Source organism: Pan troglodytes, chromosome 3 (genome assembly GCF_028858775.2).
Source record: "Pan troglodytes isolate AG18354 chromosome 3, NHGRI_mPanTro3-v2.0_pri, whole genome shotgun sequence".
Taxonomy (NCBI): Eukaryota; Metazoa; Chordata; class Mammalia; order Primates; family Hominidae; genus Pan; species Pan troglodytes.
Window position 1 is genome coordinate 89,751,814 of NC_072401.2, and position 26,192 is coordinate 89,778,005.

General features: G+C 40.9%; 1 protein-coding gene across 2 annotated transcripts in view; it reads left to right on the top strand.

Moving 5' to 3' along the window:
- HERC6 (HECT and RLD domain containing E3 ubiquitin protein ligase family member 6) overlaps positions 1-26,192 on the top strand; it is a 66,472-nt gene that overhangs the window by 3,884 nt on the left and 36,396 nt on the right. The window contains exons 2-10 of one of the 2 annotated variants that reach the window (XM_001160851.6): positions 2,655-2,814; positions 4,922-4,998; positions 10,075-10,302; positions 12,894-12,988; positions 15,420-15,547; positions 16,256-16,392; positions 17,584-17,651; positions 24,319-24,440; positions 24,997-25,056. In XM_001160851.6, coding sequence (XP_001160851.3) covers positions 2,655-2,814; positions 4,922-4,998; positions 10,075-10,302; positions 12,894-12,988; positions 15,420-15,547; positions 16,256-16,392; positions 17,584-17,651; positions 24,319-24,440; positions 24,997-25,056 — 1,075 coding nt within the window. The remainder of the gene's footprint in view (positions 1-2,654; positions 2,815-4,921; positions 4,999-10,074; positions 10,303-12,893; positions 12,989-15,419; positions 15,548-16,255; positions 16,393-17,583; positions 17,652-24,318; positions 24,441-24,996; positions 25,057-26,192) is intronic. The other variant, XM_016951853.3, reaches the window with a different exon arrangement.

The window sequence follows — 26,192 nt, forward strand, 5'->3', positions numbered from 1 at the left end:
TTAACTGGGCGTGGTGGCGGGCGCCTGTAGTCCCAGCTACTTGGGAGGCTGAGGCAGGGGAATTGCTTGAACCCGGGAAGCAGAGGTTGCAGTGAGCCGAAATCGCGCCACTGCACACCAGCCTGGCAACAGAGCAAGACTCCGTCTCAAAAAACATAATAATAATAAATATATATATTATATATGTGAGATAATACAATAATCGTTATGGATTATTGTAGAAACACGAGAAAGCAATCACCGTAGCTCCAACACCCAAAGATAACTACTAACATTGTGATGCATTTTCTCCTTGTCTACTTTTTTCTATGTACATATTTAATCTTTATAAAAATCATGTCATTATAGATTTGTATATGCAGTATTTATGCAACTCTGTACATTGTGTTTTCATCAAGCATAATCTTATGAACATATTACCCTTTTATTGTGTATGTTTTGAAAATATGTTTTAAATTGCTGCATCACATTCTAAACTCTGAGAGTACCATAATTATTCTCTTTTTGTGGAAATAAGATTGTTTCCCACTAGGGGCTTTTATAAATAATACTGATTGATATTCTCTTAAGCAAATATTTGACTACATTTCTGATGACCTGCTGAGAATAGTTTCAAAAGGTGTGTGGAGGAGGAAAAATTTTCCTCTACCCTCTTAGGTTCAGCGGCTGGGTCCTGCAAACTTAACTGACAAAAGACAGATTGACAGGAGAAAAAGCATACAATTTTATTAATCTTTTACATATAGGGGAATTTACATGCGTGGGAATTTACAGAATAGAAGTGAAACTCAAGTGCTTCGACTTAGGAGCTTGTGTACCATGTTTAACAAAGAAAAGGGGGTTTGGACTTTAAAGGATGATGAACTCAGGGAAAGTGACTAGAAAATATATGGGAAAATCTAATGGAAGATAAGGGTTATTTTAATTAGACTTGTTTATGCAGGCTCACCTCAGTGCCAAGTCTTCATCTTAGGTGACTCTTCTCTTCTTTTTTTTTTTTTTTTTTTGAGATGGGGTTTTGCCCTGTCGCCAGGCTGTAGTGCAATGGCACTATCTCGGCTCACTGCAACCTCCGCCTCCCCGGTTCAAACGGTTCTTCTGCCTCAGCCTCCCAAGTAGCAGGGATTACAGGCGCCCACCACCATGCCCAGCTAATTTATATATTTTTAGTAGAGACGGGGTTTCACCATGTTGGTCAGGCTGGTCTCAAACTCCTGACCTCGTGATCCACCCGCCTCGGCCTCCCAAAGTGCTGGGATTACAGGTATGAGCCACTGTGCCTGGCCGAACCTTCTCTTCTTGGTGCCGGAGATGGGAGCTTCTCACAAAAGGATATTTATGACCTACTTTTAGGTAGATAAGAAGAGAGCAGAGAACTCTTCCTGCATCTGTGGATTCTCAATTGCCTTCAGCTCAAATTCTTAAAGTAGCATGTCTTCAGGTCTTATCACCTTCATTTGGAAATGAAGGGCAACATGATACTTAACGCCAAATTGTTCTCCAGAAAAATGGTACCAATTTCTATCTTTGTGAGTGCATGAATCTTTGGGAAATTTTAACCTTGCATAAATTGACAGTAAATAGTTGAAAAAGACAAGATTACAAAGATAAAAGGAAAAACAAAATCTTAAATGTTGCATAAACTTTACTGGTATGATGTTCTCAACTCCAAACCTCTAATAATTCAGAGACAGACACCTTGGGAAAGCAGTTTAGATTGGCTTGTAGGGAAATGTGATCCGGTTTTCATTTGTGGGCATATTTAGGGCCTCCATAGGGGCATATTTTTCACTTTTCATTGTAAGAGGATCCAGCACCTGCCTCTCACACTCATGAGGTAGGCTCCCTTCCAATTTCCTTCCGAGCAAGGGATTCACTGCTTTCAGTGTTTAGGGTGGGAAGACAGAATAGCAAAATGGAGGAGATCCCAACTTTTTTCTGGGTCCCTTTATTTTGCTAGGTTTTGCTAGAGAAACATTTGGTCATGTGTCATAGTCCCTAGAAGTTACCCCCTCCGTGATGCCTACTCCTTTAAATAACAGCCATTAAAAGATAGACTTGGGTAATTGAATGTTTTTAAGAGTCAATTTGAACATTCAGCAGTTCATGAATTGAGCAGCACCAGACCTCAAGCAGTTGGGCTCCACTAAGGGAGGTGCAAGGAGATGCCAGGGGGAACCTTTGATAACGTGTTCCAGGAAGCAAGACAAAGAAAATACTTGACTGATTAAAGTGGAAAGTCCCTTGTTTGAAGTAGTCAGCAGTTTCTGGTTGGTAAAGTCTCTAGTTAGATGTTAGTTGGTGGTTTCTGATTGGTTAACTTTAAGTTTCATTTTCCTAGGCTATGATCAATCACTCTGAGTTGGGTTTTGGTTTGCTGAGGTAGGAACCCAAGGTGCTGGAGCCATCTCAACCTGATAGTCTCCCTGTTGATTATTTTAACAGAGCTGTATCCTATAAAGACAGGGTAACATACATTGAATTTACTTCCTTCAGACATTTAGAATGGACTTAAAGTCTTGATTCAAAAGACCATTGGAGGAGACAAGAAATCTGGATGATCCTTCTTTTTGAAGAAAAGTGCTGTCTTAAACTTGTGTTAAATTAATAATCTGCAGTGGTGGTTGGGGGGTGTTTTGTTTTGTTTCCCAAAGAACCAATTCAGGCATTGGAAACCCTAACTGTTGATCTCGTGAGCTGCGGGAAGGAGCACTCCCTGGCTGTGTGCCACAAAGGAAGGGTCTTCGCATGGGGAGCTGGTTCTGAGGGGCAGCTGGGGATTGGAGAATTCAAGGAAATAAGTTTCACACCTAAGTAAGTATTTCAACCCACTCCTTCATTTATTCAATATATATAGTACCATGTGCCAGGCACTGTGCAAGATGCCAGGATACAAAGACGACTATGACAGGCCAGCTGCAGTGGTTCATGTCTGTAATCCCAACACTTTGGAAGGCTAAGGTGGGCAGATCACTTGAGGTCAGGAATTTGAGACCAGCCTGGTCAACACGGCGAAAGCCCCTCTCTACAAAAAAGACACAAGAAAATTAGCCGGGCATGGTGTCAGGCACCTGCAATCCCAACTACTCAGGAGGCTGAAGCGGGAGAATCACTTGAACCTGGGAGGCAGAGGTTGCAGTGGTGCTGGGACAGCGCCACTGCACTCCAGCCTGGGCAACAGAGGGAGACTCAGTCTCAAAAAAAAAAAAAAAAAAAAAGACTATGACAAACACAGTTCCTAACCTGAAGGACTACAGTGTAGTGAGGGAAGAAGGGAGGAAAAAACCTACAACACCAATTATTATTTAATTAGAGCAGAGTGAAATGAGATGTGACCCTTTGATCTTAATCTTATCTCTTGGAATATAACTGTGGGGGCCAACTTAGACCTCCAGAGTGGGTATAAAGACCACTGTAAAGTAGAAACATTTGAGCTGCAAAAGATACAGATATAAATCTTACCTGAACTTCCTTTCTCACACTAAAACAGAGCCTCCTGAAAATGCAGTTCCCAGTAACTTCCTTGAGTGAGAGTTTCCTGGGAATTCAGTTGTCATTAAGATAGACTACCCATTACTATTACCATCAAAAAGCCCAATAGAACCTTCTATACTTTCCCACTGAAGTCCCAAAACCCCGCCTTTTATTAAGGTGACATATATAAAACTTTACTTTGGGATATTCTGCAATGGCGAGCACGCTTGTAAATAACCTTTGTCTTTTCTCTTGTTAATCTATTGTCAGTTAATTTGCAAGCCCCCAAATATTGGACCAAAGGTGAAAGAGAAGTTTTTTTCTCAACACAACCTTTTGGCTTGTCATAAACCACTGGGCCCTAACATTTTACTTAGTGAAGTGGAGGGAAATATCACATTTCCTCACAAACAACTTCCCAGGACAGATATGACAAGTAGTTGGCTCTGGATTATGTGTTTATGAATTACATACTTAGGGGATTTTCAAACGCATGCTTTTTAATATTAGTAAATGACCTCTTGTTACCTCTTCTGGTCATTAAATTCTAGAAGAGATCAATGTGGCTTGGGGAAATGAGCATTGAACTTAGAATGAAAAGAGCAGAATTTGAGTCTGGTTCTACAGCATCATAACTATTTGACCTCTTTGAGTTCCATTAGATTCACCTTATGAAATTGCTCATAGTGGCCAGGTGCAGTGGCTCACACCTGTAATCCCAGCACTTTGGCAGGCCGAGGTGGGCGGATCACCTGAGATCAGGATTTCGAGACCAGCCTGGCCAACATGGTGAAACCTCGTCTATACTAAAAATACAAAAAAAATAGCCGGACGTTGTGGTGCATGCCTGTAATCCCAGCTACTTGGGAGGCTGAGGCAGTAGAATTACTTGAACCCGGGAGGAGGAGGTTATAGTGAGCCAAGATCGCACCACTGCCCTCCAGCCTGGGTGACAGAGCAAGACTCCGTCTGTGAAAAAAAAAGGAAATTGCGCTGATAGTTACCTGGTTTTGATCCACAAAAATGGCAATTTTGTATGATTTAACCTAATGATTTCTTCATTAAATTAGGGCTTAAATTAGATGATGAAGATGTTGGTGTTCTATAAATTCTAAGGCCCTATACTATATATGTAGAAAAAATTTATTTTTCTTTTAGGCTATTAAGTGTAGAATAAAATTAGTATATTAGATATTGCATTAAAGTCCAATAACAATGGCTTTTGCATTATATACTGTTTTGGATTCTGTCCTATACCTTTGTACATATTGATGTCATGTTAAAAACAGTTTGAGGGCTTTGGAATAAAGGTACTATAGAAATACAAGAAAATAAAATGGTTTTCCTGGACCAGATGTATTACTTGAGATACTTTTAAATATCTGTAGTCCACCGGACAACTTGCTCTAAATAAGGATTAATCAATTTTGTATTATTTGTATTATAGGAAAATAACGACTCTGAATGGTATAAAAATAATACAAGTTTCCTGTGGACACTACCACTCCCTGGCATTATCAAAAGGTAAGAAACACTTTTTGGATCTGAGTGTGAGTAGGAAGTAATTTTTTGAATAGGAATTACAGCTGCTGATTTTTAATGCACTGGGGTTCATTTAGAAGTTTTTCATTCTCCAGGTTTCATAAGATATATTGTTTTCCTATTTTTTTCTCAAATTTCTTGGTCCTAATTATACTCTAAACAGTGCCTAATTCATAGTGCCATAAGGGGCTGTCTCTGGTTATTTGACCTAACTGACCAACTCTCTCAGAGCTTAGTAGTGGCTTTATTTCCAGCCCTTTGCTCTTTATGCTGAATGGCCTGTCCACACTGGCAGACTTATTTGTCTATTTCACTTAGATCAAAGAAAGAGAAGTCAAGGTGTCAAAATCATGACTCTATATTTTTCTTTTTAAAAATTTTTACTTATTTATCTTTATTGACACATAACAACTGTACATCTACACTTTTTCTACCAACCTCCACCCTCCTTTGTCCACCCTCAATCCAAATTTCTCAATGGAGAGTCTGAAGGAGGAAAAATTTTTCCTCTACCCTCTTATGCATAGTCTTTGGGAACCTGCAAATTAAATTAACCGAAGACAGATTAAAAGAGAAAAGGCATCCAATTTATCTTTTTTTCTTTTCTTTTTTTTTTTTTCTTTTTTGAGATGGAGTCTTGTTCTGTCACCCAGGCTGGAGTGTGGTGGCACGATCTCAGCTCACTGCAACCTCCACCTCCTGGGTTCAAGCGATTCTCCTGCCTCAGCCTCCCAAGTAGCTGGGATCACAGGTGTGCGCCACCATGCCCGGCTAATTTTTGTATTTTTAGTACAGACGAGGTTTCACTATGTTGGCCAGGCTGGTCTCGAACTCCTGACCTCAAGTGGTCCACCTGCCTCGGTCTCCCAAAGTGCTAGGATTACAGGCGTGAGCCACTGTGCCCGGTCCCCAATTTTTATTAATATTTTTGTGCACAAGAGTTCACAGAAAATAAGTGAAACTAAAAGTAGTGGTTAGACTCAGGAACTTACATACTGTTTTAACAAAAAAAGGGAGTTTGGGCTTCAAGGGATAATAAATTGTGGGAAAGTGACTAGGAAATATATAGGGAAACCAATGGAAGATACGGGATATTTTAGTAAGATTCGTTTCTGCAGATTCATCTCAGTGCTGCTTCATTGTCTTCAGTGATAAAAGTTACTCTTCTCTCCCTGGTACGGTAGAGTGGAGATAACTCCACAAAGGGAAACTTATGCCTTGCTTTTAGGCAGGTAAGAGAGGGGCAGAAACCTCTTCCTGCATCTCTTAACTCTCAATTGCCTTCAACTCAAAACAATCCTTATGCCAAAGTAGCATATTTTGGTGTGGCATATCCTGACCCCCTTCAAAGGACTATAACATTTGTATGTTCCTCAGGTAATGTCTTATGTGTCATTGCAACTGTGCCATGGTCTATGGACAGCTAACATTTATTGGTCAGCTTCTATGTGCCAGCTGCCATGTTAAATGTTTTATGTGTGTTTTTTCACATAATTACCTTACAAACACATGAACTGGGCCGGGCATAGTGGCTCACACCTGTAGTTCCAGCACTTAGGGAGGCTGAAGCAGGAGGATCACTTGAGGCCAGGAGTTTGAGACCAGCCTGGCCAACATAGTGAGATCCTGTCTCTACAAAAATTTGAAAAATTAGCTGGGCATGGTGGTATGCACCTGTAGTTCCAACTAATCAGGGGGCTGAAGTGGGAGGAGTGCTCGAGCTCAGGAGTTTGAAGCTGCAGTGAGCTATGATTGTGCCACTGCATTCCAGGCTGGGTGACAGAGTAAGACTGTTTCTAAAAAAGAAAAACAAACAAAAACAGGAGCAGGGTATGATTTATATCCTCATTTCAGAGATGGAAAAAATTGAGTTCAGGGATTTTAAATTATTTACCCAAAGTTACACACTAAGAAACAGAATAGTCAGGATTTGAACCTATAGTGTTTAGGTCTCAACCCTAAGTGCTTAACTACTACGCTGCACTGACTACAAGTCCAGGGCATATCCCGTGGCCATTGTGTGATTCCTTCTGCCTGTCATTTCTAGCTGTTTGATCGTGGGCAAGTTATTTAACTTGGCTGAGTCTCAATTTTCTCATCTGTAGGAATATTGATACCTAAATTGAAGGTTATTTAGAAGATTGAGTGAGAGAAGATACCCTGTATACCTTGTACAGTCCTTAGCATATAGGAGAGGCACCACAAATAGGAGCGTCTTTTCCTTTCTCACGCTCCTTCTTAATTATAGACATGGTGTGAATTCTTTCCTTGGGGCACTGACTTGCCTTTGCATTGGTCTGGACTGTAAAGGCTGGGCAGAGCCCAGGCATTCAATGCATTTGCTATGGTGAAAGGTGAGTTCTCACAGACCTTCGTGAGAGTTTAACGTTTTGCATTTTGCCCTCAAAATTATTTTTAGTGTTAGAAATTAACTTTAGAAGAGTTAAAAAATAAAAGATGTAATAACTTATTAAAAAATCTCTGAGATATGTTAGCCTTTCACTGGGTATAGACTTAGGCATTAGATAAGCTTAGATTAGATTTTTTTTTTCTGGCTGGGTGTGGTGGCTCACGCCTGTAATCCCAGCACTCTGGAAGGGGATCACTTGAGGCCAGGAGTTCGAGACCAGCCTAGCCAACATGGTGAAACCCTGTCTCTACTAAAAATATAGGCTGGGCACGGTGGCTCATGCCTGTAATCCCAGGACTTTAGGAAGCCGAGGTGGGTGGATCACCTGAGGTCGGCAGTTCAAGACCAGCCTGGCCAACATGACGAAACCCCGTCTCTACTAAAAATACAAAAATTAACCGGGCATGGTGGCAGGTACCTGCAATCCTAGCTACTTGGGAGACTGAGGCAGGAGAATCACTTGATCCTGGGAGGCAGAGGTTGCAGTGAGCTGGGATTGTGCCATTGCACTCAAGCCTGGGTGACAGAGCGAGACTCGTCTCAAAAAAAAAAAAAAAGACAGATTAATAGGAGAAAAGACATATTAATTTATTAATATGCATAGGGGAGAACCATAGAGCAATTACCCCAATGCTCCAATGGGGTAGAGAAGCTTATATACCATCTTGAGGCAGAGGAGGTCCTGTTGTGTAGATGAAGGCTTACAGGTAGCAGCCCTCAAAGAGAATCGATGGTGAATGTTTCTTCCAGACCTTTAGAGGTGTGGGACTCTCAGTTAATCTTTCCTAGATCAGACACGGGAGGGCCTCAGAGAAAGCCTGCCTGCATCAATGCACATTTTCTGTACAGGTGCAAATCTCCCACACAAAAGACAGCTTTTTAGCTATGCTTGCACTTCCAGCCCTACTGAATAGCCATCTTGAAATATGTTAAAGAAGTGGGATGAGATATATTGGTTTGGTACCCCTTCAAGAGTAAGGGGACAGAGAGTGAGTACCTGGGTGGAGGAAAGGAGTCTTTCTAGTTTATGAGGCGGTCAGGGAAGATATCTCTCAAAAGGTGACATATGAGCAGAAACCAAATGAAAAGGGAGGGAGAGATAGGGTGCTAACCATGAAAGAATTACCCAGACACAAAGGCCATGGGGTTGGGGCATGCTCAGAAGTGTACTCCAGGAATAGCAAAGGGTCTTGAGAGGAGTGAGCAGGGGGAGATGAAGTCCGGGGAGTGGGGGTGGGCCAGACTGGTGATGTGGGGTCTGTGATGGGAGTTGGTCCGTCATTGAGTGAGACAGCAAGCTCCTGAAGTATTCAATTGGACTTAGATTTTTAAAAGGATCACTCTGGCTACTCTTTGGAGAACAAACTGATGGGGGCAAAGGTTGCCTCAGGGAGATCAGTGAGGTGCTATTGTCATTTTTTAGGAGAGAAATGTTGGTGACTTGGCTAAGGTGGTAGCAGTGGAGAGCTGAGAAATGGTTGGATTCTGGATAGATTTTGAGGGTAGAAGTTTTGAATTTGCTGGGTCAAAGGGTGTAAAAGAGAAGAGTTAAGGATAACTGTAAGATTTTTGGCCTGAGCAGCTGAAAGAACACAGTTGCCCTTAACCGGAGGGAGAAGAGTGGACATTGTTTGAAGGGACTTTTGAAGGTGACCTGGACCGCCCCGCTTGCCTTTAGTTGGGATACTTTAATCTCATTTTTTTCTTTATCTCTGTTTTACCTTTTAAAGATTTGTAAAATTAAATAGAAGTAGAATAGAAATAGAAGGAAATCCTACCATTTGCAACTTGGAGGACATCATGCTAAGTGAAATAAGCCAGACACAGAAAGACAAATACCTCATGGTCTCACTTAGATGTGGTATCTAAGAAAGTCAAACTCAGCCAGGCATGGTAGCTCATGCCTGTAATCCCAGCACTTTGGGAGGCGGAGGCGGGTGGATCACCTGAGGTCAGGAGTTCGACATCAACCTGGCCAACATGGTGAAACCCCATCTCTACTAAAAAAGCCAAAAATTAGCCGGGCGTGGTGGCACGCATTTGTAATCCCAGCTACTCAGGAGCCTGAGGCAGGAGAATCGCTTGAAACCAGGAGGTGGAGTTTGCAGTGAGCCAAGATCGCACCACTGCACTCCAGTCTGGATGAGAGAATGAAACTCTGTATCAAAAAAAAAAAAAAAAAAAAAAAAAAAGAAAGTCAAACTCAATAAAAACAGAGAGTAGAAAGGTAGTTGCCAGGGGCTGGGGGTTTGGGGGAAATCAGAAGATGTGGGTCAGAGGGTATAAACTTTCAGTTATAAGGTGAGTAAGTTTTTAATGTACAGCCGTGTGACTATATAGTTAATAATAGTGCATTGTATACTTGAAGTTTGCTAAGAGGGTAGATCTTAAGTATTCTCACCACACACACACACACAAAGGTAACTATGTGAGGTGATGGATATGTTAATTAGCTGATTGCGACAATCATTTAACAATGTATATGTATTTCAGCTCATCATATTGTATACCTTAAATAGATGAAATTTTTATTTGTCAATTATACCTCATTAAAGCCACAAAAAAGATTTGTAGAATTAGTAGTTTCTATTTGAATTTGGTATTCTAATATGTGTACAGTTCTTAATTTCTCGTCTTTGTTTTTGTAGATAGCCAAGTGTTTTCATGGGGAAAGAACAGCCATGGGCAGCTGGGCTTGGGGAAGGAGTTCCCCTCCCAAGCCAGCCCGCAGAGGGTGAGGTCCCTGGAGGGGATCCCACTGGCTCAGGTGGCTGCCGGAGGGGCTCACAGCTTTGCCCTGTCTCTCTGTGGGACTTCGTTTGGCTGGGGAAGTAACAGTTCCGGGCAGCTGGCCCTCAGTGGGCGTAATGTCCCAGGTAAGGAGATAGTCTTGTTTGTGCAGTAAATCATTCTTTCTTTCCAGGTGGAAGACCAACTTGGCAAAGGGCAGTCTTAACGCTTAAAACAGTGGTTCCCAAACTTGTGACACATTCGAATAGCCTAGGGAGGTATATTAGTTTCTTGTTGCAGCGGTAACAAATCATCTCAAACCTAGCAGCTTAAAACAACACAAATGTACTATCATGTAGTTCTGGAGGTCAGGATTCTGACACACGTCTCACTGTGCTAAAGTCAAGGTGTTAGCAGGTTACCTTCTTCCCTACAGGCTCTGAGGGAGAATCCATTTTCGTGCCTTCCCCAGCTTCTAAAGGCCACCTGCATTAATTGACTCATAGACCTCTTTCTTCTTCAAAGCTAGCAGTGGCTGATCAAGTCTTTCTCAAGTCACGTTACTTTCACATAGACTCTTCTGCCTCCCTCTTCCTCAGTTAAAAGACCCTTGATTACAGTGTGCTCACCTGGATAATCCAGGCGCATCTCCCTTGTTTTAAGGTCAACTGATTAACAACTTTAGTTCCATCGGTTTCCGTAACTTCACTCTGCCATGTAACTTAACATATTTACAGGCTCCAGGATTAGGAAGTGGGAGACCATTATTCTTTGGGAGGCCATTATTCTGCCTACCGTAGGATCCTTTAAAAATCCCGATGCCCAGGTCAGACCCCATACCTATTAAATCAGAATGTCTGGGGGTGAAACCCAGAAGCATCCGTCGTCATTAGAGACCTCACAGGTGATTCCAATTTGCAGCAAAGTTTAGAAACTGCTGGACTGGGAGACTGCTAACATTAGGTCAAACAGCCAGTTCCTCTAGGCAAAAGAAAACTTCTCTAAACAACCAGTTCCTCTGAACACAAAACTCGTCAAGATGTACTCCCCACAAACTCCATCCTCCTCTATTCAATTCCTTACAGTCAGCTAACATACAGTTAACACCTAACCTGTGCCAGTCCCATGCTGAGCACTTATACCTTGTTTCATTTCACCATTTCAGCATTAGCTAAGTTTTTCTTTCCTTTCCTTTCCTTTTCCTTTCCCTTTCCCTCCCCTCCCCACTCCTTTCCCCTCCCTTTCCCTTCCCTCCCCTCCCCTTCTCCCTCCCCTCCCCTTCTCTCCCTCCCTCCCCTCCCCCTTCCTCCCCTCCCCTTCTCCCCTCCACTCCTCCCTCCCCTTCTCCCCTTCCGTTCCCCCTCTCCCCTCCCTTCCCCTCTCCTCCCCTGTCTTCCCTTCTCTCCTCTTCCCTTCTCTTCTTTCTTTTTTCTTTTCTTTTCTTCAGACAGGGTCTCACTCTGTTGCCCAGGCTGGAGTGCAGTGGTGTGATCTCAGCTCACTGGAATCTCAGCTCCCGAGTAGCTGGGCTCACAGGCACACACCACCACACCCAGCTAATTTTTTGTATTTTTTGTAGTATCAGGCATGAGGGTCTTGAAGCTTAGCTTTCTAGGTCAATAGCCTTGGGGTTTCACCATGTTGCCCAGGCTGGTTTTGAACTCCTGCGCTCAAGTGATCCACCCGCCTCAACCTCCCAAAGCACTGGGATTACAGGTGTGAGACACCATGCCTGACCAGTTTTTCTTATCATCTCAATTTTTATAATACATTTGCAGAGCATCTATCGTGTGACAGAAATATGTGAAAATTGTCAGAATCAATATGGAGTCACTTATTTCAAACCCTAATAAAATGGAGTTGGGTGGCCTGGGGGCATGAAGGGAGGATCCTCACACAGAGCCGCCTGATAATAACCACCCCAGAGGACTCTACCAAAACCACAACCTTGCAGTTAAGGCCACCTCTATGAGGACGTCTTTCCAGTAGCAGTGTTTCCTAACTGCAGCCTTGCAAGTAACCTTACTAAATGGCAGCCTTGCAGTCAGGTGGCTTATATGAAGATGCTCTTCTAGCAATGGCCAGTACACATGTCACTGCCTGCAATAATTCCTTGTAACCAATGAACTTCTGTTTCAAAATAACCTACGTGTACTTCTCCTTTTTGCCTTTAGAAGTTCCCCCTTGCCTCAACCTCCCCAGATATGCCCATGGCCTGCTATGGCATGCATATCCTGGATTGTAATCCCATCATTCATTCCCAAATAAACTTGTTCTTTGAGAGCCTCTCTGCTGTTATTTTAGGTTGACAAATGAATACAACAGATGGCAGTAGTATCAGGCATGAGGGTCTTGAAGCTTAGCTTTCTAGGTCAATAGCCTCGGGCATTCCAGAAGATTAGATAGCTTCCAGAAACAAATGTTAAAGGAGCACTTCTTTTTTTCTTTCCCAAGGTAGGGTTTTTCCTCTGTCTTATACTTCGGATTGTTTACTTTTAAAATTATGTTAATAAATTATAAAAATAAGAAAAGATATAAAAGATACCCCTTACATAAAAAATATAAAAAGATACTAAAAATATAAATACTCATGAAATCTGAAAACTATGTTAGTGAATTATAAGAATAATAAAATATATCTCTTACACAAAAAAATATAAAAAGATATTAAAATGTAAATAGTCATGAAATCTGAGTCTGTTTCTTATACTCTAGAGATTCTGCTTTCTTTCAACAGTGCAAAGCAACAAACCTCTCTCAGTCGGTGCACTGAAGAATCTAGGTGTGGTTTATATCAGCTGTGGTGATGCGCACACTGCGGTGCTTACCCAGGTAATCCAAAACGTGTTGCTATTTTTTTGAGTTCCAGAGAAATGGTAACAAGATACATATGTACTAATTATTGTTGAAAGACAGAGACATTAGCCCATTTGGGCCACTATAACAAAATACCATAAAAAGAGTGGCTTATGAACAATAGAGATCTATTTCCCATAGTTCTGGAGGCTGGGAAGTCCAAAATCAAGGTGCCAGCAGATTTGATATCTGATGAGGGCCAAACTTCTCATTCACAGATACCATATTTTCACTGTGTCCTCACATAGTGAAGGGAGTGAGGGGTCCTTCCTGGGCCTCTTTTGTGAGGGCACTAATCCCATTGATGAGGGTTCTGCCTTCATGACCTAATCATTTATCAAAGGCCCCATCTCCTAATATCATGGCATTGAGGGTTAGGACTTCAACATATGAATTCTAGGGGGATGCAAATATTCAGACTGTAGCATAAGATATATATACCAATATCTAGACAGAGCCATTCAGTGTACACATATCTAAAGAGGAGATGTGAACCAAATGTAAATCATAAGGTTTTCAAGATACATAACAAAAGCTAATTTCAGCTTTAGGAAGTATCTTTAGATACCTACTAAATTAGGTTAATAGCTGGGTGTGGTGGCTCATGCCTATAATCCCAGCACTTTGGGAGGCTGAGGCGGGCAGATCACGAGGTCAGGAGTTCAAGACCAGCCTGTCCAACATAGTGAAATCCCATCTCTACTAAAAATACAAAAATTAGCCGGGCATGGTTATGGGCACCTGTAGTCCCAGCTACTTGGGAGGCTGAGGCAGGAGAATCAATTGAACCCAGGAGTCAGAGGTTGCAGTGAGCCAAGATCGTGCCACTGCACTCCAGCCTGGTTGACACAGCAAGACTCTCCTGTCCAAAAAAAAAAAAAAAATTAGGTTAATACAGGAACTAATCCCTTTTAGCAATTATTATTATTATTATTATTATTATTTTTTTTTTGAGACAGAATCTCGCTCAGTCGCCCAGGCTGGAGTGCAGTGGTGCAATCTCGTCTCACTGCAACCTTCGCCTCCCAGGTTCAAGCAATTCTCCTGCCTCAGCCTCCCAAGTGGCTGGGATTACAGGCGTGTGCCACCACGCCTGGCTAATTTTTGTATTTTTAGTAGAGACAGGGTTTCACCATGTTGGCCAGGCTGGTATCAAACTCCTGACCTCAAATGATCCACCCACCTCAGCCTCCCAAAGTGTTGAGATTACAGGCATGAGCCACTGCACCCGGCCCCTTTAGCAATTATTCATTGACAATGTGACTCTACAGATAAAAATTATTATAGAAGCAACAAAGTAATTTTTACAGTTTTCAATAATCCACTTTACAGCCTAGAACATGATTTCATTTCATTTCTTGCTTGGCATAGGTATGACACAGCTTCCTGAATGTTTTCTTCCCATTCTTGTCCTCACCATACAATATATTCCAAAGGGATGGATTCTTTCTGGAGCCATAAGGAATAGACTTGAAAACTACTTGTGTAGTTGAAATGTTTGTTTAAAAACTATATGCCCCCAATTATTTTTGTTTGTTTTAAATGCATATCTTAAATTAGAAAACCCTCAATTGTTTGGATTATATTATTCTCAATATAAAGAATAAATAGAAATAAATAGAATAAATAGAAATAAAGAGAAAGCTAGAGTTGTTTGTAATCATAGAATGTTTTGGGAAGACAGTATTTTTAGGAAAATGCTCAAATAAATTCAACCTCATACTTAAATGTTGGTTTTACTCTTGAACCAGTTAATTTATCTATTCACTCAATAAAGACTTATTAAGTACCTAATTCTTTCTTTTTCCAGCTTTATTATGGTATAATTGACAAATAAAAATTGTATATGTTTATGCTATACAATATTATGTTTTAATACCTGTGTACATTGTGAAATGATTAGCACAATCAAGCTAGTTAACATATGTATCACCTCACATAAATATCTTTTTTTGTGATTAGAATCTTTAAGATCTACTCTCTTAGTAATTTTCATATATGAAACACGTTATTAACTATAGTCACCATGCTGTACAATACATCACCAAGGTGCCCAGTTTTTAAGGAAATGCTAATGATTTTTTAAAAAAAATTTGTGTAGAGATGGGGTCTTGCTATATTGGCCAGGCTAGTCTCAAACTCCTGGCCTCAAGTAATTCTCCTGCCACAGCCTTCCAAAGTGCTGGTATTACAGGTGTGAGCTACTGTGCCTGACCCCAGTGATTTTTCATGTTTAATGTGTTAACTCGACATACACTATTAGAAAAAATAAAGGATCTCTCCTATTTATGTAGAGCTTGTGTTTCACAGAGTGCTCCCATATTAACTCTTGTATGACACTTAATCAGTAAGCTTTTAGTTACCTTTTTAAACCTGAAATTAATTTGATTCTTCCTTTGCTAAGCAGGACGGGAAAGTGTTCACATTTGGAGACAATCGCTCTGGACAGCTGGGATACAGCCCCACTCCTGAGAAGAGAGGTCCACAACTTGTGGAAAGAATTGATGGCCTAGTTTCACAGATAGATTGTGGAAGGTAATAGGCTGCTTCTTCTTCTTTTTCTTAGCATGTGTAGAAAGTGTTATATTTTATTACTTAGAAATGACTCATATGGAATGTTATCAAACCTTAAAATTCCTGCCTGAAAATTTGCTTATTTCAAATATAGTTTAATTTTTCAGTTTTTAATCTTTATTCTAGATATTTTATTTATTTAATAAGAAATAATTGGAAGTCTACTGTGTATAGAACACTGTACCAGGTGCTGGAGAATGGGAAGTAGATTGATAAAAATAGCAGAGCTTTCCTGCTTAAGTTGATAAGACAAAATTAAAGTAAATTAATCTCATGCATGCAGAAGATGATGTATATTTACATATATATATTCGGAGTTCTGCATAACCTAATTATGAGGACACTTTGAGTGTTTAAATATCTACCCAATGCATTAAAAAAGAAAAAAAATAGAAATGCCTGCATTTAGAACACAAATGATAGAAACCATAGTAAAGACCTATCAATAACATTCTGTTTTTAAGATTAGTAGTAAGTTAATATTGACTGACCGTCTGTTTAGCCACATCCTTTGATGCCCTCTAACACTGACATTGTGATAAGGGAGCTGCGTACTTAGTAAAAGTAAATTGGGCTTTTTGTGTTTGTTATTTTGTCTTAAGGGACATCATCTTTCTCAAAAGCCATGAGTGCCTTAGTCTTCATTATGGTGTATTCTCTTTCCTGTAGTTATCACACCCTTGCATATGTGCACACCACTGGTCAGGTGGTATCTTTTGGTCATGGACCAAGTGACACAAGCAAGCCAACTCATTCAGAGGCCCTGACAGAGAACTTTGACATTAGCTGCCTGATTTCTGCTGAAGGTATGAGTCCCACTAATTCATGATTTTGTGTTCATCAATGCCACTGGAAGAGAACTAGTATTCAGCTTCCTTTCAAAGGATCCTACAGAACTGTAGTTCCCCTAGTACTTTTATTTTTATTTTTATTTATTTATTTTTTTTGAGATGGAGTTTCGCTCTTGTTGCCCAGGCTGGAGTGCAATGACGTGATCTTGGCTCACCATAACCTCCGCCTCCTGGGTTCAAGCGATTCTCCTGCCTCAGCCTCCTGAGTAGCTGGGATTACAGGCATGCGCCACCATGCCTGGCTAATTTTGTATTTTTAGTAGAGATGGGGTTTCTCCGTGTTGGTCAGACTGGTCTTGAACTCCTGACCTCAGGGGATCCACCAACCTCGGCCTCCTAAAGTGCTGGGATTACAGGCATGAGCCACCGCGCCTGGCTGTGTATGTGTGTGTGTGTGTGTGTGTGTGTGTGTGTGTGTATATATATATATATGGTGCATTTTTTTCTTATGCAGTGAATCTTAGGGTATTTGGTAATCATTTCTAAAGATTAAGGTAAGTTCAAGACCAGCCTGGCCAACATGGTGAAACCCATCTCTAGTAAAAATACAAAAATTAGCCGGGCGTGGTGGTGCAAGCCTGTAATCCCAGCTACATAGGAGGCTGAGGCAGGAGAACCCCTTGAACCCAGGAGGTGGGGGTTGCAGTGAGCCGAGATCGTCCAGCCTGGGCAACAGGGCGAGACTCCATCTCAAAAAAATAAAATAAAATAATAAAATAAAAAAGATTAAGGTAATACAGAAGACTATCCTAACTTGATTACTTAAACATCAGAACAATACACTTTTTTTCCATAAAGTGAAAGCAAGTTTATTAAGAAAGTAAAGAAGCAACCAGAACAATCCACTTTCATGTATTTAATCAAATCTCTTCTAAAGCATGGCCACCTGGCTGCATTATGCGAGTGCATGAAAAACTAAATTTTAGACTAAGTGAATATATGACATGTAATCTGATCAAAACTGATCTTTTATTTCAATATGATGGGAGGGGAAAAAAGAAAAAAATTAATCTTTTATGCATTTGTAGTCAAAATCCGTTTAGGAGAATATAAATTGCCAGTAAGTAAATAAATTTGGCTTGGTAATACATCAGATTTATTTTTACTTCTAGAAACTCTAAGCATGGATTTATGACTTTCTTTTAGACCTCGTGGATGTTCACGTCAAACACATTTTTGCTGGAACATATGCCAACTTTGTGACAACTCATCAGGTATCTATTATACTTTTTGTTCCTCTTAAAAATTATTTTTTCTCAAGATTTCAGACTGGTATTTGAAATACTGTATTATTCATACCTATTCAGGTCTTTTACTAAAACAATAAGGTCCTATATTAGAATGCTTATGAAAAAATATTACATAATTCTCACTTCCTTATTTGTCAACTTTCCTAACAGATTAGACCCCCCCACCACCACCATTTCAGATTTATTTTTTCTTTATGGGTAAGTGTGTATGTTGAATTTGCATCATGTAAATGCACATACACATGTAACTTGTGTCAACAGCAGCTGTTTCCATCTTCAGGAGGGAACTGAATTTTCCCTGTCCAGGACTGTGAAGGAAGGGTTTCTGACATGTCCTGGAGGGAATTTCCCAGTGGCACCTCCTTCAGTGGGAGGATTGCCATGTGTGTGAGTGTGCAGGGGTGTGTGTAGCAGGGGTGGCGTGTAGCGTCTCAGCTGTCCTGTGTTGCAAGGGTCACATCATCGAGTCCCCAACTCAAGTTTATTGCTTAATAAAATTAATGATGATAGATAACAGTCATGACTAATTTTAACTGTAGTCACCAAGTGTCAGGCAGCAATCGAAGTTCTTCAAATGGATCAAGATGTTTAATGCTCATATCAACTCTCGTTGATTTTATTTTTCACATTTGACAGATGAAAAAACTGAGTCTCAGAGAGGTGAATTTATGCAAAGTTGCACTGTTAGTAAGTGGTAGAGCTGGATTCAAATCCAGGCAGTCCAACCCAATAGCTTACACCATTATCCACCATGCTATAGTGCCTTCCTAATTGTTAACAGGAGGGATTTTATTATTACATTTCTGGGTGAGTTCTGAAATATGTTTATGGAAACAAAGGCCTTCATAGTTATTTTTCTAATTTGTACTTTTTCCTGTTATGAGGAATGTTTTAAAATTGATGTTTAAACTTGATATTTAAAACATTCCTGATGACAGGAAAAAGTACAAATTAGAAACATAATAGACTCTTTCTGTAGTCCCTGGCACAGAAAGTGGTCAGAGGCAAAGGTTTCTGTGCTGTTGGGATAGTTAGGAGACTATGCTTTGGTTGCTCTATCATAGCCATTCAATCAGCCACTCAACAAAAATTGAGACACTTTTTATATATCAGGCTCTGCTCTTGGTGCCTGGGACAAAAGTGAATAGTACAGACAAAGTTACCCTCATTCATAGCATTTGGACTCCACAGGCAGGGCCGGACCATAAATATGTAAATGCAAAATAAATAAGATTGTATTAGAGGCCCGGCATGGTGGCTCACGCCTGTAATCCCAGCACTTTGGGTGGCCGAGGCAGGCGGATCACTTGAGTCAGGAGTTTGAGACCAGCCTGGCCAATGTGGTCAAACCCCATCTCTAGTAAAAACACAAAAACTAGCTGGGAGTGGTGGTACGAGCCTGTAATCCCAGCTACTTGGGAGGCTGAGGCAGGAGAATTGTTTGAACCCAGGAGTGGAGGTTGCAGTGGGCTGAGATCATGCCAGCCTGGGGCACAGGGCAATACTTTGTCTCCAAAAAAAAAAAAAAATTGTATTAGGTAGTGACAAGTACTCTGAAGAAAACACATTGATTATTTGAGATTGGTGAGGTGGCCTTCTTTAGAAATGTCTGTCAGAAAAGGCCTTGTAGAGGCTGTGACAGTTGAGCAGAGATTTTAGCCACGCTTAGGTCCAGAGAAAGAATGCTCAGAGCAGAGGGAACTGCACACAGAAAGCCTGTGAGGTAAGAATGAGTTTGGTGTGTGTGACAGAACGCCAGTGAGGCAGAACCATAGGAAGAAAGGACAAAGAGCTCGACAAGATGGAGCCAGTTCTGTAGGCTGGGGTCAGCTATGTGAGGGGAGACCCATCTGAAATGTGCTTGGAAAGGAGACCTAGAGACTGGCCAAACAAGCTAAGAGAAGAAAGCACCTGTATGGAGGTCCTCTCTTTTGTTTTTGTTTGTTTGTTTGTTTGCTTGTTTTTTTGTTGTTTTGAGACAGGGTCTCACTCTGTTACCCAGGCTGGAGTCTTGGCTCACTGCAGCCTCAAATTCCTAGGCTTAAGCCATCCTCTCGCCTCAGCCTCCCGAGTAGCCAGGGCTACAGGCGCACACCACAATGCCCAGCTAATTTTTGTGGGTTTTTTTTGTAGAGACGGCGTTTCGCCATGTTGCTCAGGCTGGTCTTGAACTCTTGAGCTCAAGTGATCTGCCCACCTTGGCCTGGCAAAGTGCTGGGATTACAGGTGTATACCACCGTGCCTGGCTCCCAGTAGTACCTCTTATCTACAGTTTTGCTTTTCACAGTTTCAGTTATCCACATTCAACTGTGGTCTAAAAATATTAAATGGGAAATTCAGAAATAAACAACTCATAAATTTTAAATCACATGTTCTGGGTGGCATGATGAAATCTCACACCATTCCACTTCATCCCTTCATCACAAGAAGTAGGGTGAATACAGTATAATAAACTATTCTGAGAGAAAGACAGGGGCACCACATTTACATATGTTTTATTACAGTAAATTGTTATAATTGTTTCATTTTGTTATTAGTTATTGGTATTAATCTCTTACTGTGCTTAATTTATACATTAAACTTGATCATATGTATGGATGAACAGGAAAAAACAGTCAATATGGAGTTTGGTATTATTTATGGTTTCAGGCATCCACTGGGGGTCTTGGTGGAACACATCCCCCATGGATAAGGGGGGACTGCTGTATTTCCAGAACGAGAAAGTGGCTAATTCTGTCAAATACAGCCAAGTGGTCAAGTAAGACGAGTGCATAGTTTATTTTTGCTTTGGTAAGATTGTGTTATTGCAGAGGAGAGAGAAGGAAACCTGACCTGAGTGGCTGGACAGAGAATAAAAGGGGAACAAGTGCAAACAATGCCTGTGACAACTCTGAGAAATTTTGATGTGAAGAGAATAGAGAACTGTGAGAGGGTTTCTCATGCTGCATAAGAAAGAGTGAATAGGCCAGGCATGGTGGCTCACGCCTGTAATCCCAGCACTTTGGGAGGCCGAGGTGGGTGGATCACAAGGTCAGGAGTTCAAGACCAGCCTGGCCAATATGGTGAAACCCCATCTCTACTAAAAATACAAAAATTAGCCGGGTGTGGTGGAGGGCACCTGTAATCCCAGCTACTCGGGAGGCTGAGGCAGAGAATTGCTTGAACCTGGGAGGCGAAGGTTGCAGTGAGCCGAGATGCGCCACTGCACTCCAGCCTGGGCGACAGAACGAGACTCCATCTCAAAAAAAAAAAAAAGAAGAAGAAGAAAAAAAGAGAAAGAGTGAATAATTGCAGAAGCAATGTCTGAGATTAGGAGAGAGGAAGCAGAATCTAACGCGTGATTGAGGGGTTTGAACAGATGTGTTTATTCTGCTGTAATAAGAAATGGTACAGGTGAAGGTAGGTTGATGGTGGGAAGGTGATTAGTTCTTGCTTAATTGCTTCAATTTTCAGTGATGCATAAGACAAGGTCCCCATCTGAGCATGAGTAAGCAGAGGAGTATGAAAGGTTTAGGAAGAAAAGGAAGGGTTGTGATAGTTGTCTTGGGGAAAAAGCAGGTAGCCTTGGAATCCATTAGACAATATCAGGTGCCCATTTGAAATCTGTGGTCATAGACTTAAAGTGAAATCAGTCTGCACAGTTGTGCAGCTTTCTCCCGTGATGTTAGGCTGCTTCAGTTGGATTTTGGAGTAATTCAGAGTCAAGTTTAATTACAGATGGAATTTTGCTAGGTAAGTACAATAGGAAATGGACAAAAGAGTTATAGGTGTGATTATAGTGATGAACCATGGAATCTAAGCTGGGTAAGGAGGACGAAAGAGGGTGATGAATCATGGACAAACAACGGGGCTAATGGATTGGAGATCCAGGCGGACAAAAGAATCTTGGACTGCAGGTTTTACTCTAAAGGAGGTGAATCTGTAAGATGGTGTATGATGGTCAGAGAAGAGAACATTTCCAATAGAAATTTAGAAGATGGAACAATTGATAATTATAACATCCAGCTTCTCACCTGTATCTAGGGCAGTGGTTTTCAACTAGGGGTGATTTCATGCTCCGGGAAATATTTGGCAATGTCTGGAGACATTGTAGTTTGTCATAACTAGGGGAGAGCATGGTGTTGGGAGTGGCTGCTACTGGCGTCTGGTAGACAGAGGCCAGTGATACCACTAAACATCCTATGGTACACAGGACAGCTGCTCACAACAAACAGTTATCTGACCCAAAATATCAGTAGTGTCAGTTTAAAAACCCTGATCCAGGGCATGTGTGGCTGGGGTGGAGCAGAGGAAAATAGTGGAGATGATTAAGAATTGAGAGATGAAGGTGGGAGATAGATCAGGTTCATCAGTTCTGAAGTAACCACGAGTGAGGGCAGGAAGGGTGACCATGGGAATCGTGGTGTGAAGAAGACAGCAAGGTGCCGAAGCTTTCAATGAATGAAGGGGAGTGACCAGGACAGTGGGAGAAGATTACAAAACAAGAAGAGGCAGATGACATAGTCTCATGCTGTGCATTTGGGAGGAGCTAGGGATTTTGAAGCAGAAAATGAAGAAATGGTATGTAACTGCCAAGAGGGAGCACCTCATTGTCCCAAGTTTCCTGGGATGTGGGGGGAAAAACTCTTCCTCTTGATCAAACTACAGGGAAAACCCAGGACTCAGATCCAGAAGCTGAAGGGAACTTTAAGAGCCGTGGTTACCTGTCTTCTTCAAGAGGTCTTTTATTTCAGCATTAAACCAAAATGATGCAGGATTTCCTGGCTCATAACAAGTGCAGTGGAGGCATAGGTATAAGTTATAGCAGAGCACTAATGCCTTTGGAAGACTGTATTGAAAATGGATTTTTCTTTCCAGACAGTGATTTTTGAAACCCCTGTTTGGGCTATTTGGTCTCAAGTATTATATAGAGCAATGGTTCTCAAAGTGTGATCTCCAAACCAGCAGCATCAGCATCACTGGAGTATTTTTTAGATGCAAATTCTCGCCCTCTACCCTGACCCACTGAATCAGAAACTATGGGGTGGAGCCCAGCAATCTACTTTAACAAGCTCACCAGAATCACCCACCAGGTGATTTGGATGCACATGACAATTTGAGAGTTACTGACATAAAAGTAAACACTTGTGGGTGATTAAAGGGAACAAGAAAACTAATTATTGAGTGCCTATTATAATCCCAAAGCTTTTTATACTTACTATAATTGAATCTTAAGAACCCAGATAGGCCGGGCGAGGTGGCTCAAGCCTGTAATCCCAGGACTTTGGGAGGCCGAGGCGGGTGGATCACGAAGTCAGGAGATGGAGACCATCCTGGCTAACACGGTGAAACCCCGTCTCTACTAAAAATACAAAAAATTAGCTGGGCGCGGTGGCAGGTGCCTGTAGTCCCAGCTACTCGGGAGGCTGAGGCAGAGGAATGGTGTGAACCTGGGAGACAGAGCTTGCAGTGAGCCAAGATCATGCCACTGCACTCCAGCCTGGGTGACAGAGCAAGACTCTGTCTCAAAAATAATAATAATAAAATAAAAAATAAAAAAAATTTTAAAAAAGAACCCAGAGAGGTAGGTATTATTATCTTTTTATTTATTGTGGTAAAATATATATAAATACAATTTGCCATTTTAATCATTTTAAGTATACAATTTAGTGACAGTGACATTAATTACTTTCACAATATTGTTCAACTGTCACCATTATCCATCTCCAAGGCTTTTTCATTACCCCAAACAGAAATTCTGTAACTATTAAATAATAACTCCCCATTCCCTCTCTCCGCCCCCAGCTTTAGGTAATGTTGAATCTACCTTCTGTCTCTATGAATTTGCCTGTTCTAGATACTTCATATAAGTGGAATCATACAATATTTGTCATTTTGCATCTGGCTTATTTCATTCGCTTGTCTTCAAAATTCATCCATGTTGTAGCATGTGTCAGAATTTCATTTCTTTTTTTTTTTTTTTTGAGACAGAGTTTCGCTCTTGTTGCCCAGGCTGGAGTGCAATGGTATGATCTTGTCTCACTGCAACCTCCACCTCCCAGGCTCAAGCCCCTGCCTCAGCCTCCCGAGTAGCTGGGATTACAGGTGACCACCACCATGCCCGGCTAATTTTTTGTATTTTTAGTAGAGACAAGGTTTCACCATGTTGACCAGGCTGGTTTCAAACTCCTGACCTCAGGTGATCCGCTTGCCTCAGCCTCCCAAAGTGCTGGGATTGCAGGCATGAGCCACTGTGCCAGCCAGAATTTCATTCCTTTAAGGCTGAATAATATTTCATTTTATGTATATTTAAAAAATCTATTCATCTGTTTATGGACATGGGTTGTTTCCATCTTTTGGCTATTGTAAATAATGCTGCAGTGAATAATGATCTACAAGTATCTGTTTGAAGCCCTGCATTTTTTTTTTTTTTTTTTTTTTAATGATGAAACTAAGGCTCAGACCAAGCAAAGTGGCCCAGGCTAGGAGGTGGAATAGCCCTACCGGTCTGACGCCAAAGCTCCTCCCACCACATGCTACCACCCAAGAGGGCAGGGCCTATTTACCACCCATGCCAGGTGATTTTTACTGTATAATTTACTACTGAACGTGTGTGTGTTCCTGATCATTCTTGTTTCTTCCTTCCCTGAAGGATACTAGTTCCACACGTGCTCCCGGGAAAACCCTGCCAGAAATAAGCCGAATTAGCCAGTCCATGGCAGAAAAATGGATAGCAGTGAAAAGAAGAAGTACTGAACATGAAATGGCTAAAAGGTGGCTCTGTCTGATAAATTATAAGCCACTTTTATCTGGTTCTGGGGCTTTGGTCATTTTATCCTAAGATAGAGGTTTTGGTTTTGTTGTGAAGGTATTTGCATTTTGACCATGATTCTCTTCTACAGCCTCTTAGTGTGACTAGGTCATCAGTGTACTCATTTACAGATATATGGAGGACATGTGATATCCCAGGTGACTTACTAGGTGAGGGAGTTGCAGGAGTGAATCAAAAAAGCTCACAAAGCCTTTAATAAGGTGGACTGTTTTCATATCTTCATAGTTTACCCCTTTGGAGTTTTATGAGTTTTGGTCTTCACAGGGATAGGTTTTATTTAAACCTACGTGACTTGAACAAATCAACTATAAAGGGCTTTGGTGAGATTTAGAAATAATATGAACAAAGTATACCCAGGATTTGGGAGACTCTTAAGAGAGTAGTTATTTTCATTAATAATGATTCCACGTCATCATTTACTTATTCAGACATAATAAGATTTTCAAAAGGCATGCTTTATAGTATGTTGTGACTTACCCCTTGTTATTACTTTTACAGTGAAATTAGAATGATATTTTCATCTCCTGCTTGTCTGACTGCAAGTTTTTTAAAGAAAAGGTAATACTTACATAAGATTTACCTTCATTTAAAACACTGGAAAATATTTAAAATGAAATGTTTCAAGTAAGTTTAATTTGTGAATTTTGTTATTCTTGCCCACAAAGTCCAACACAGAGAACTCTGTAGGTTGTTATAGAATTCTTTCATTTTATGAAGTAATTTTCTATTAGACTACCATAAGTTATAATTCCTAATTAATATTGTTTACTTCCTTCATACCACTTTACTCTGTTGTCTGATTAGAAGGAATGGTGTTTTTTCAGGATCTTTGTATATACAAGGGATCGGCTAAATCTCACATTGCTTTAGTACTTAGAAGCCAAGAGTACACTTTACAATTTTTACTGTGTATGATCAATTTAAAAATAGATCTTATTTATGTTGTCTTTAACTCACTGCTACAGAAGAAAATCTGATTTTACTCCTATTTGGTTTAACATTTGGTCTGATCCAATAGTTGAAACAGTTCCTATAATGCTCAATATTTGGGTCTTCTATTTCTGCTCTTTCCTCCAAGCTCTCCAATATGGCACCTGTGTGTAAAAGGGAAGAGAAGGAGAAATAGCAGTGTAGAGGGTCTTAGGCTGCCCTCTGCCTCTTTGGAGGTTGATGCCTTGCTGATCTGTCTGCAGCTAGTGTAACTCATATGGGTTCTCCTTTGCCTGTCCCTCCCTTGTTAACTTGGCGTTAAGTTTGCTCACTGGTTCAAAATATGGTGATACACATCTTGTACCCACTGCTGGTCACTAGGTGGTACTCACTTAACCCTTGTTGCTATTACTTGCCGTTGTACAACCCTCTTGGCAGTCCCATTAGCTCTTAACCCAGCTGCATTCTCAGTCAGCTTGTGGGATTAGAGGAACTGTTGGATGCCCATAACTTCACCTAAGGCTAATTCTTACTGCATGTGGGAAAATCTTTTCTATGTGAAGATTGTTTTCTTCCTAATGTGAAAAAGTATCCATGCTCATTTCCCAGGAGTGAGGAACTCCTAAGATGTCAAAGACTGCGAAAGAGAATATATTTTAAGGGGGAAATTTATAATACTTTGTTTTAGTACTTGCATAAATATTTTAGCCCTAATGTTACTATAAATCAGTTAATCTAGCAAGGAGAAAACCTTTCTTTGTTTT